Here is a 10,400-nt window from a genome sequence, read left to right as displayed (position 1 = left end):
GGGCGGGTTCGTCAAACTCGAGTGTCGCCACAATGTTCAGTCGCTGCCTGGGTGGCTACAGCATGCTTGATCCAGCGCTGCAGTCGTGAGCGTCCGGAACGCTTGCGGCGACATGCGATGGTGGGGCGAGTGACCATTTGGTATGGAGCCGAGGGTTGTCAGAGAAGGAATCCATAGGTCAAAGCGTGGAAGTGCGTCGCGCCGCGGACGGGCAACGCCTCCACGTCCAGCGGGGCTTCGCAGAGCCACGCTGAGTCGTCGGCGATGAAGGAGAGGGCCCCAAAATGGATTTCGTCGCTGACTGGCATGATGATGAAGAAAACCACCTACGTCGTGAAACTTTGCTAGACGCCTAGCCCCAAGGTGGGCGCCAATTGTCGGGGTTACGATCCTGACAATGAGTACTAGGGGTACGAATAAGGGGTAGAGACTACCTACGGCGCAGGTGTAACACTCGGTATTTAACGAGTTCAGGCCCCTCTCGGTGGAGGTAACAACCCTATGTCTCGTGCCTTAAGGCTTGCTTTGATTTGAGGGTATGATTACAGAGATGGAATGTGCCTGGCTGTGGAGAGGGGTGCGGCTTATATAGAGTGCGCTGCAGCCCCATGTCTCCCACGCCGCCGAGGCATTAACTGTCATTGAATGAGTCAGTTACTAGTGTAATGAGCCTCTACTACAACAGTTACAGGTAACGGTAGCTATAACTCTATTTAGTGGATGACTTAGGATTCCTTGCCCGTTGCAGCTCTCACGTCGTCCTTCTGTCTTCTACATCTGTGTGGTGGTCCATCGGCCGAGTGACGTATGACCGTCTGAGTGCTGCGGAGTCGTCCGAGTGAACTCCCCGATGTATGCATCCGAATGTTGGCATGGTCCAGGGACCTACCTATGATGGTGATGGGCCCTATGTGGGTCCCAAATGATGGGTCCTTGACCCTATCTGTAATAGGTGACCATATCAAGCTACACTTGTACCTAATAACATGCATTGTATACAATGAGAGTACTTGTCAACGTGGTGAGGACGCAGTCCATTTAATTAATGGGGAACGATGAATCATAACATAGATTCGGAACGACCTACTCACCGGATTACGGGAATTTACACATGGATTGACTTGTCAATGTCAATTCATGTGGAAATTGTTGTCGTCAACATGATGCATCCTCTTCATATTTTTTAATCTTTTTAGGTTTCTCTTGTCAAGGATGTCACTATTAGATGTAAAACTACTATCATCATAGCTTTCCCTCTCCCTAAGCTCTGCCCTGGCATATGCTTGACCATGTCTACTATTGTACTTAGGCATGAATGTATTATGCTTATTCTTTGACTGGCCACTCTTTGAGCTGGCAAAATCAATACTTTGATACCAGTTTCTGGCCATTTTCGATTCATCAGACTCAGACATTGCACAATGCCTATTCTTTTTTGGCATCATATATTTCTTTAAATATTCATGTCCGTGGGACACTTCCGATGTCCTTAGGCTAGACAATGGACGATGAATTTTACTTCGTTTCTTTATAAATTCATCTCCAAGCTTACCCAAATATAGGTTACCCATATTATTTATATTGCGAGCTTGTTGTTCTACATGAGTCTTCAACAACAATGGGTTGTCTAAGCACAGTGCACACCTTATGAAAACAAGGAGATGTCTATATAATTAGCTCATTGGCTAAAGGCATTTTCTCCATTCCACTTATCAATAAAATGCCACTATGTAATGCATTGTAAACTTGACCATTTCTGAATCGTCAGATTCGCGTCAAAGGCTATAACAGAAAAAACAGAACTGATTCAGTATTAAAACAATAATGGTATCCCAATGGAACATGCAAATGAAACCATCTCGGATTTACTTCATCGACTACATACGCTTAACTAGGATTCCCGTTAGTTCGGTTTTAACATACTCTCCAAGGCTGATACTAAGATGCGGAGGTACCAACTCAAATCCATTTAAGATGCATTCGTAAATCAAGGCGGATATAGAAAACTGAATCTAGTGCAAGCCTGAAAATAGACGAGGATAGAACTCACAAACGAAGGAGTTTTCTCTGTAGAACAGTAACACTCGTTGGCCGATTCAAAGATTTGGAGGATTCTAGCTCATTTTCTCCGAACAGGATCCACGATCTTGAAGAACTCTGGCAGCAGCGGACTCGCACAAGAGAGGACTAGCCGGAGAAGATTGTTTAGGGATGTAGTGGGAGTACATTAATGTCTGCTGGCGAATTGAATTTGTGGGCCAGACGCGCATTGTGTACGTGCGTGTACACAATCGTGCTCATACGGTATGGAAGATGTACTGATACATAACGGAGCGTAGAATCTACGTTGACTACGGCACAGAGTTGTGCAAATCTCGGAAACATCCAACGGCATCCACCTACCCGGCAGAAACCGGTACTGCTACTTTTTCATTTCGCCCGATGCACGCATGACGAACGAGGGAGCCCGACGAGCGAAGCCTCCACGCGCCGCCGTCGGTCTCGATTTGTCATTTGAGTGAGGCGAGGCGCCTGATGAAGATGTCGTAGGCGTCGTCCCTGTCGAGCATGCTGACCCGGACGTACCTCGGGCCCGCGCCGAACTGGTTCCCGCTCCTCGTCACGATCTTGTGGCCGCGGAGGAACCCCGCGCAATCCTCCACGTCCTCCCTGTCGCACCGCAGCCACGCGAACGCTGCAGAAAGAGATCATCAAACAATGGCGCGAGGTGAGCGACCGAGAGCTGAGAGCACGCGAGACGCTATGCCATGGTGTGACCGTGCTACGTACCAGGGTTATTGGCGGCCGTCTCGTTGGCGAAGTTGCAGCGGCCGGAGGTCTCCTCGGGCAGGCTGAAGATGCCGGACGCGGCGGCGGCCTCGCGCAGCATCCTCCAGCGCTCCGCCATCTTGCGCCGCCCGAAGTCGAACAGCCGGTGACGCGAGGCCGAGGCGCCGCCGTCGTACCCGTCGGAGACCGCCCTGAGCACCTTGGCGGCGCGCAGCTGCGAGTCCTTGGACACGCTGACGGTGTTGAGCTCCACGAACTTGGTCATCCTCCGCGCCACCTCCCGGTCCTTCACCAATGCCCACCTGCAGAAGCATCGCTTTTCGTTTCAGGTTCGGCATTTCAGACTTCTTCTTGTCTGAGATGAAGTTGCAGCGAGCGACGGACACTTACCCGATCCTCGTGCCGGCGTGCCCGGTGCTCTTGGACATGGTGAAGAGCATGATGTCATGGTCGGCCCGGCGAGTGATCGGGGTGTACTGCGGCCAGTAGTAGGCAAGGTCATGGACCGCCTTCCCGGAGCCACCGGAGCCCAGCACGGCGTCGCGGATGGCGCCATCGGGGTTGTTCGGGGAGCACACCAGCTCGATGTAGGCGTCGCCGATGAACGAGCTTGCGTCGCCGGCCCAGCGGAACAGCCCGGACCGGAGGAAGTCCGTCACGGCAGGATACCACTGCATCCATGATCCATGATCAGATCAAGAGTGACTTTTTATGTAAACTTAGGGAGCAACTAACGGTCTGAACCTGAGAGGATTTTTTTTTTTGTAATATCGCACTTACCGAGTAGTAGGGCGCCGTGGAGACGACGCTGGTGGGCTGGACGGCATCCGCTGGCGACAGGGCGTAGAGCGCCGCCATGAGGAGCTGCGTGGAGCCGGTGCCGACGAGGACGTGGTAGCCGTCCACGGCGGCGTTGCCGACCGTGCGGTGGAGGCGGCGCACCTGCTGGTCGAAATCAGGCTCCATGAACCAGCACACGTTACTGACGTCCGAGAAGTAGGACATCGTTTGCCACCCCGGAACGACGAGCTCCGCCGCGTCGCCGGTCTCCCTCCAGAAGGCCTCAAACATGGTCGGGTCCCCGCTGCAGCCGACAGAACGAATGTCAGTCAAACGCGCTTGTAAAATGGGATGGCCTCCCTCCATGACATTGTCTGACACTGAACAAGGACACGCTCCGGCGGGAAGAACACCTCTCGCCGGCTTTTCAGATTACAGATATTTTAATGCAAGAATTTACTACGGAGAAAAATTGAAGGAACAGGGGCTTACTGGTCCAGATGAATAACAGAATTGGAAGTCACTGCCGGCTTCCCGGTCGATGGCGCACTCGCAGCCGCGCCGCTGGTGCCCGGCTGCGGGGCGCAGGCGTGGTGTTGCTGATCAAGAGAGACGACACCGGGATGGTGCGGGTGGCTGACGATGTACCGGGGGAGTAGGAGCGCGAGTGCGGCGGCATTCAGTGCGAGGGAGGCGAACATGCCGAGTCGCCATAGTGGCATGCGCCCCGCCGGCCGCCTCCTGCCGGTGACCTCGGTGGCTGAGAGTACGCTGCTGAGCGCCGGGCCGCCGCCGTTCGCGTGCTCCTCCCGGCTGGGCGCGCCACCGCCGCGGGGAGAAGCGATCGCGTTCGCCGACGGCGGCATTAGGCTGCCATTCCCTTGGAACTCCGCCGACGTGCGCCGTCGGGACGCCGCCATGACTCCCGGAGGAATTCGAGGCTTTTCTTGTGTGAACCAGCCCAGCGAAAATGAAAAGAACACCACCCTCCAAAACTACCCTTCAGATTTTGAGGACCTCGTGGTGGAAGGGTCGATCTACACCTTACCCTTCACCCGGCGGACACGGTTTTGCGCCGGTGGCTTTTTGGTCTACAAATAACGCGTGACGTTGGCACTTTATCGACTAAAGAACAAAGTTTTATTTGACTAAACAACAAAGTCATACAACCACGAAAATGAGAATCCCGGAGCAGCCAGCTTGGTTGATATCAGCGACGACGGAACCAACAACAGAACGATCGTGGGCCAGTACGCACAAGTACCATAAAGGCAATAATGCAGCCACACCTACCTATGCGAACCAATATGTGATTGAGAAGGTTAGATGGACAGTGGTATCCCCAACTCATCAGGGTTCAAACCCTGGTGCTTGCATTATTCTTGGATTTATTTCAGAATTTCCGCGCGATGCGCTTTTAATGAGAGGAGACGTTTTCGTCGATGACGAGGCGCCTACGGTGGCTTCGTCAATCTCAAAATGATACGCCAGCTCAGTCTCTCGGAGGTGCTTATAGGGATAGGGTGTGCGTGTGTGCGTTCATAGGGGTGAATGTATGCGCATGCATATGAGCGCTTGTGTCTGTACTGATGCTAAAAAAAAGACACACCTACATATGAGTTTACGAAACCTTACGTAAATCCACTTCCCGCTAACCAAACTGCCCTCCTTGATTTTTCAGGGTAGAGAGAAAGTGGCATCACGATAGAGACCAAACGCATCAGCAACACCAGTGAAACGCCCGCAAAAAAAGGCACGCAAGGCGACTTTGTAACCCACACAAAAACACGCACACATTGTTGAGATTTCAACCCGGTGCCATCGTCATCACACCTCCGCAAGGGCGACTGCAACTCATCATGGACGATCACCGATGTGCTCTCACCGCAAACAAGTGACGAGGCCTCCGCCGGTCGATACCAAATAGTCAACCACACACGCTGGCGACCAGACAGCTCCGATTCTGTCGACGTCCCGCTAACCAAACTGCCTTCCCTGATTTTCAGGGTAGAGAGAAAGTAGCATCACGGTAGAGACCAAACGCATCAACAACACCAGTGAAACGCCCGCAAAAAAAGGCACGCAGGGCGGCCTTGTAACCCACACAAAAACGCGCACACATTGTTGAGGTTTCAACCCGGTGCCATCGTCATCACACCTCTGCAAGGGTGACTGCAACTTCATCATCGACGACCACCGATGTGCTCTCACCGCAAACAAGTGACGAGGCCTGCGCCGGCCGATACCAAATAGTCAACCACACACGCCGGCGACTAGACAGCTCCGACTCTGTCGACGTCCCGCTAACCAAACTGCCCTCCCTAATTTTCAGGGTAGAGAGAAAGTGGCATCACGGTAGAGACCAAACGCATCAGCAACACCAGTGAAACGCCCGCAAAAAAAGGCATGCAGGGCGACCTTGTAACCCACACAAAAACGCGCACACATTGTTGAGGTTTCAACCTGGTGCCATCGTCATCACACCTCCGCAAGGGCGACTGCAACTTCATCATCGACGACCACCGATGTGCTCTCACCGCAAACAAGTGACGAGGCATGTGCCGGCCGATACCAAATAGTCAACCACACACGCCGGCAACCAGACAGCTCCGACTCTATCGACGAGCATCACATGAGAAAAGCGTTGGGACTACGTCGAGCCAGCACCGAAACCGACCACCCATCTCGTGTCATCGTCGCTGCAAGGGCCCTCCTCAGCAGCTCCGACTCGAAAAGGACAAAGTGAAGCCCTACGACCCCTCAAACACGCGGGATGAGACCGACTACCAAAACTCAGATGCAACCCTGCTCCATCTGAAGCCGCCATCGTTGCCACACAAGAGGCCGCAGAAGACATCCACATTGTCAGGCGCGCATCTGCCGACCACGAGCGTCCAGCCCATGAAGCACACCAATGGGATCTAATACTCTTCAAGGCGACACCCAAAGAGAAAAGCGATGATGACGATGTTGTTGCCCGACCCAGCCAGGCCTTAGATTTTCAACCGAAGAGCACGATCCGCCTTAGATTTTCACCCGAAGAGCACGATCCAAAGGTTGCGAAGGATACGGGTCTCCACAGCAGCGCCTCCCAAGAGGTGAGACAACGTCCACGGATGCCGCCGTTACCGTCCGGCAAGACCAGACAAGCTTTCGCCCGGAGCTTACCCACCACCGCCACCCCACGCACTGCACCACCGCTGGCCCACCCACCTCTCGCAGAGCCACCGCTGGCCCACCCACCTCTCGCAGAGCCACCGCGCCGGCAGCATCGAAGACCCACCAGCATCACACCTCCCCGTCAGACGACAGGCCAGATCCAGCCGGCCTACCAGATCCAGCGTCCTCCCGCAGTTGCACTGCCACAGGACCCAGCTACCGGCCGCCGACAGCAGCGAGCAAGGCGCACCCCAACGAGCTGGAGGAGCCCAGGCTGCCATCCGGCCGCGCCAAACCGAACAAATCCCGTGGCACCTGACGCATACCAATCTTCCGTCGTCGCAGATTCAGATCATTCGTACTGAGTTGGTGTCATATGGCACAGGTGCACAACCAGTATCATAACTTTGGCTGCTGTCATCCCCAGCTAATAGAATCATAGATCCACAACCAACTGGTGTATCATTATTTATTGCAACAGACGGAAGGAGAGAACAAAGACTTGCTACCAGAGAGCACAAAAATCAACGGAGCAAACTAGGATCATTCACCTACTGGGAAAAGACAGGTCCTTTTCGGGGAGCATTCCTTCTGGAGACAATGTGTGTCAAAGGGGGGAACCAAGAAACCGCTGCAAGCAAATCTTACTTTGCTTGAGGATGCGAGGCGATGAAGTCGACTGCCGACTTGATGGAATCGATCTTCTCTGCCTCATTGTCGGGGATCTCGAAGCTGAATTCTTCCTCAAAGGCCATGACGATCTCGACAGTGTCCAGGCTGTCCAGCCCGAGGTCCTTCTGGAAATGCGCATTAGGGGTCACCTGCATGATTTAGCAGGGTATTAGAGCGGATTAAGGGCAGTTTAAAGCATCTGCATAGTACTCCTATCAATCAACTAATCTTCAGATAACAGACATTACAAAAGGTGAGAAACAACACTACACATGTGATTCAAGTTAAGTGTAGAGAGAACCAATGCAAATATAGATGGACAACAGAAGTGCCACAGCAACTATAAAACAATTAAACATAAAATGTCTTGCAGATACTGAACAGAAAGTGCTGGCGTGCAGGCAATCGACCGCACAAATTGCTGTCTTAAATTCTTGACAGTAAGAATGAAAATTCAGCACTTATTTCTTTCACAGCTCTACAAAAGACACTTGTAGGCATAGCACAGAGTATCCAGTACTGACCAGTGGCCAACTTTGGCACAGTTTTGACCTACCTGTCGGGTCTAGTCACCATTAGACCCAAAGCGATGGCTTGCAATGACCCTATACAGCGCACTCATGATTAGTTCAACTATGCTAAGCTTGATTAAAACTGCTCAACTTGTATATAAGTTTTAGTTAGCATGCTTAACCTCAGCCTGGCAAACTCAAAGGAGTGAAAAAAACAAACAGAAAGGTAGCAACACGCCAACACGCCATGCAATTTTTTGTAACAGAGTATGAACTTAGCAGTAGCATTTGATTAATGTCATCCATCTGAGCCCATCAGCATTGCAATTATTTTCCCCATACCGAGCTTTGTCCAATTCACACCACAAATTGATGCTAAAACACTTAACAAAATCAGCAAACTTAATTACCACAATAAATAGTAAAATATCCACAAAGCACATAACAGATAGCTGAAATAATATCTATGCAATAAGACAAGGACAACAATATCAAGCAATGTTACAAATATAACTACCCAGCACATATACATTAAATTAATTTCAGATCAGACATACAAAAAAACGGTTCTACGAAGAAAAACTGGTTCAAAATAACAAAGTTCGTCAATAATATATTGACCTAATTTCAAATAGGAAAGTAAAGGTCTATTACTTAACACGTGGTAGAATAAATGAACATTTGCCCAATTGAAAGTCATGCATACAAAACAAGATCACACAATATTACCAATATAATTACCCAGCACACACACATTAAACTAATTTCAGATAGACATATATACAAAACTAAAGGTCTATTACTTAACACATGGTAGAGTAAATGAAAATTTGTCCACTGACAGTCATATACACAAAACAAAATCAAACAATATTACCAATATAACTACCCGGCACGCATACATTAAACTAATTTCAGATAGACATATATACAAAACAAATTAGGTTCTAGGAAGAAAAACTGGTTCAAAATAACAAAGTTCGTTGATAACACATTGACCTAATTTCAAATAGGAAACTAAAGGTCTATTACTGAACACACAGTAGAGAAAAAGAACATTTGGCCACTTGACGGTCATGGGATGTATATTAACAAGATGTCCGCTACTTCAAAAATTAGGTAACAGAAACGGGGAAATAAAATTTAAACATGGAACTAGAAGAGACAACCGAAGAAAACAGAGTTAACATTGTACTAATAGTGAACTTTTGCACTAAGGCATAGAATCACCGAGTTAATCTGCACATATCGATGCAGAACTATACCATTATAGTTTATAGAGGTGCTCAATGTCTACTGCGGACCAAATCAGTCAATAACCAGACATGTACCCAAATTCGGTTCTAGGAAGAAAAACTGGTTCAAAATAAAGAAGATCATCGATAATATATTGACCTAATTTCAAATAGGATACTAAAGGTATACTCCTGACAGTCATGGGAAACTGTCCACTAGTTCCAAAATTAGATAACAGAAACGGGGAAATAAAATTTAAATGCGGAACTAGAAGAAACAACTTTAGAAAACAGAGTCAACATTGTACTAATAGTGAATTTTTGCACTAAAGGCATATAATCGCCTAGTTAATCCGCACACATCAATGCGGAATTAGACCATCGTAGAGGTGCTCAATGTCCACTGAGGACCAAATCAGTCAATAATCAGATATGTACCCAAATCATTTTTCCTAAACTATCTTATCTAATCGTCAAGAAAATAGAAAAGACACCATAGTCTCCCTTTCCCTTCCAGCCTACCCAAAATGCACGATTTGCGAAGCCTACAACTTTTAAATCACCTATAACTTCGTAATCGTCTCTAATTTACGCCCAGATCTTCTTGGACGATCCAGTCCACTCGATAACACGAGGCAACAGACCAGCGATGGGAGCCAAAACCCTATATGCATGCCTACACGGTACGAGATCCGAATCCTTCCACCAAAAGTACAGGGACGCGCAAGCGCACGAGGGACGCGCTTACCTTGGAGGGCTCGATCTTCTGGAAGTTCTTGATGACGGAGACGACGCGGTCGGCGACCTCGCCCTTGTCGAGGAACGAGCCCTTCTCCACCTCCGAGGTGGAAGACAGGAGCCTGGCGACGGGGACGCTTCCCGCTGCGACCGCGGGGCGCGCCACCGGCACGCGGAGGTGGTTCAGGAGGGCTCTCCTCGCCGCCGCCATCGCCATTCCCCTCTGGTCTCGGTTGGTGCAGTCGTGCGGCGAGTGGGGAGGAGAAGGGCAACGTGGGCGACCTGCGGCTGCGGTGGTCCGGGCTGATGATGCGGGCTAATCGTCGTGATAGATCGATCCTACAAATCGGGGCCCATTCCGAAGCCTTACAAAGTCGCTCGTGGGCCGGATGTTTAGGACAGATCTAGCTCATAGCTGACGTAACCTACGGATCCTCGGCCTGGAAAAAAAAACTACTGCTTATTAGCAAAGTGCCCATTAGTAGGGAATGGCACCCGCAGGGTATGGGTACGG

The 10,400-nt window shown here is 50.2% G+C and overlaps 2 protein-coding genes across 2 annotated transcripts; both read right to left on the bottom strand.

Moving 5' to 3' along the window:
- Window positions 1-2,188: 2,188 nt before the first annotated feature.
- On the bottom strand, window positions 2,189-4,639 carry LOC125515662 (tryptophan aminotransferase-related protein 2-like). Its single transcript, XM_048681182.1, has 5 exons — window positions 4,063-4,639; window positions 3,571-3,874; window positions 3,181-3,461; window positions 2,791-3,092; window positions 2,189-2,695 (listed from the first exon to the last, which is right to left on the bottom strand). The coding sequence occupies exons 1-5, from the start codon at window positions 4,488-4,490 to the stop codon at window positions 2,511-2,513; spliced, it is 1,500 nt and encodes a 499-aa protein (XP_048537139.1). The 5' UTR covers window positions 4,491-4,639; the 3' UTR covers window positions 2,189-2,510.
- Window positions 4,640-7,126: 2,487 nt separating this feature from the next.
- On the bottom strand, window positions 7,127-10,196 carry LOC125515654 (acyl carrier protein 2, mitochondrial). Its single transcript, XM_048681170.1, has 2 exons — window positions 9,897-10,196; window positions 7,127-7,550 (listed from the first exon to the last, which is right to left on the bottom strand). Exons 1-2 carry the CDS (start codon window positions 10,101-10,103, stop codon window positions 7,374-7,376), a joined length of 384 nt encoding a protein of 127 aa, XP_048537127.1. The 5' UTR covers window positions 10,104-10,196; the 3' UTR covers window positions 7,127-7,373.
- Between the last annotated feature and the right edge of the window lie 204 nt (window positions 10,197-10,400).

Source organism: Triticum urartu, chromosome 1 (genome assembly GCF_003073215.2).
Source record: "Triticum urartu cultivar G1812 chromosome 1, Tu2.1, whole genome shotgun sequence".
In the NCBI taxonomy this organism is placed as follows: domain Eukaryota; kingdom Viridiplantae; phylum Streptophyta; class Magnoliopsida; order Poales; family Poaceae; genus Triticum; species Triticum urartu.
Note: the sequence above shows the minus strand (reverse complement) of the source record. Positions and strands in the feature narration are given on the sequence as shown.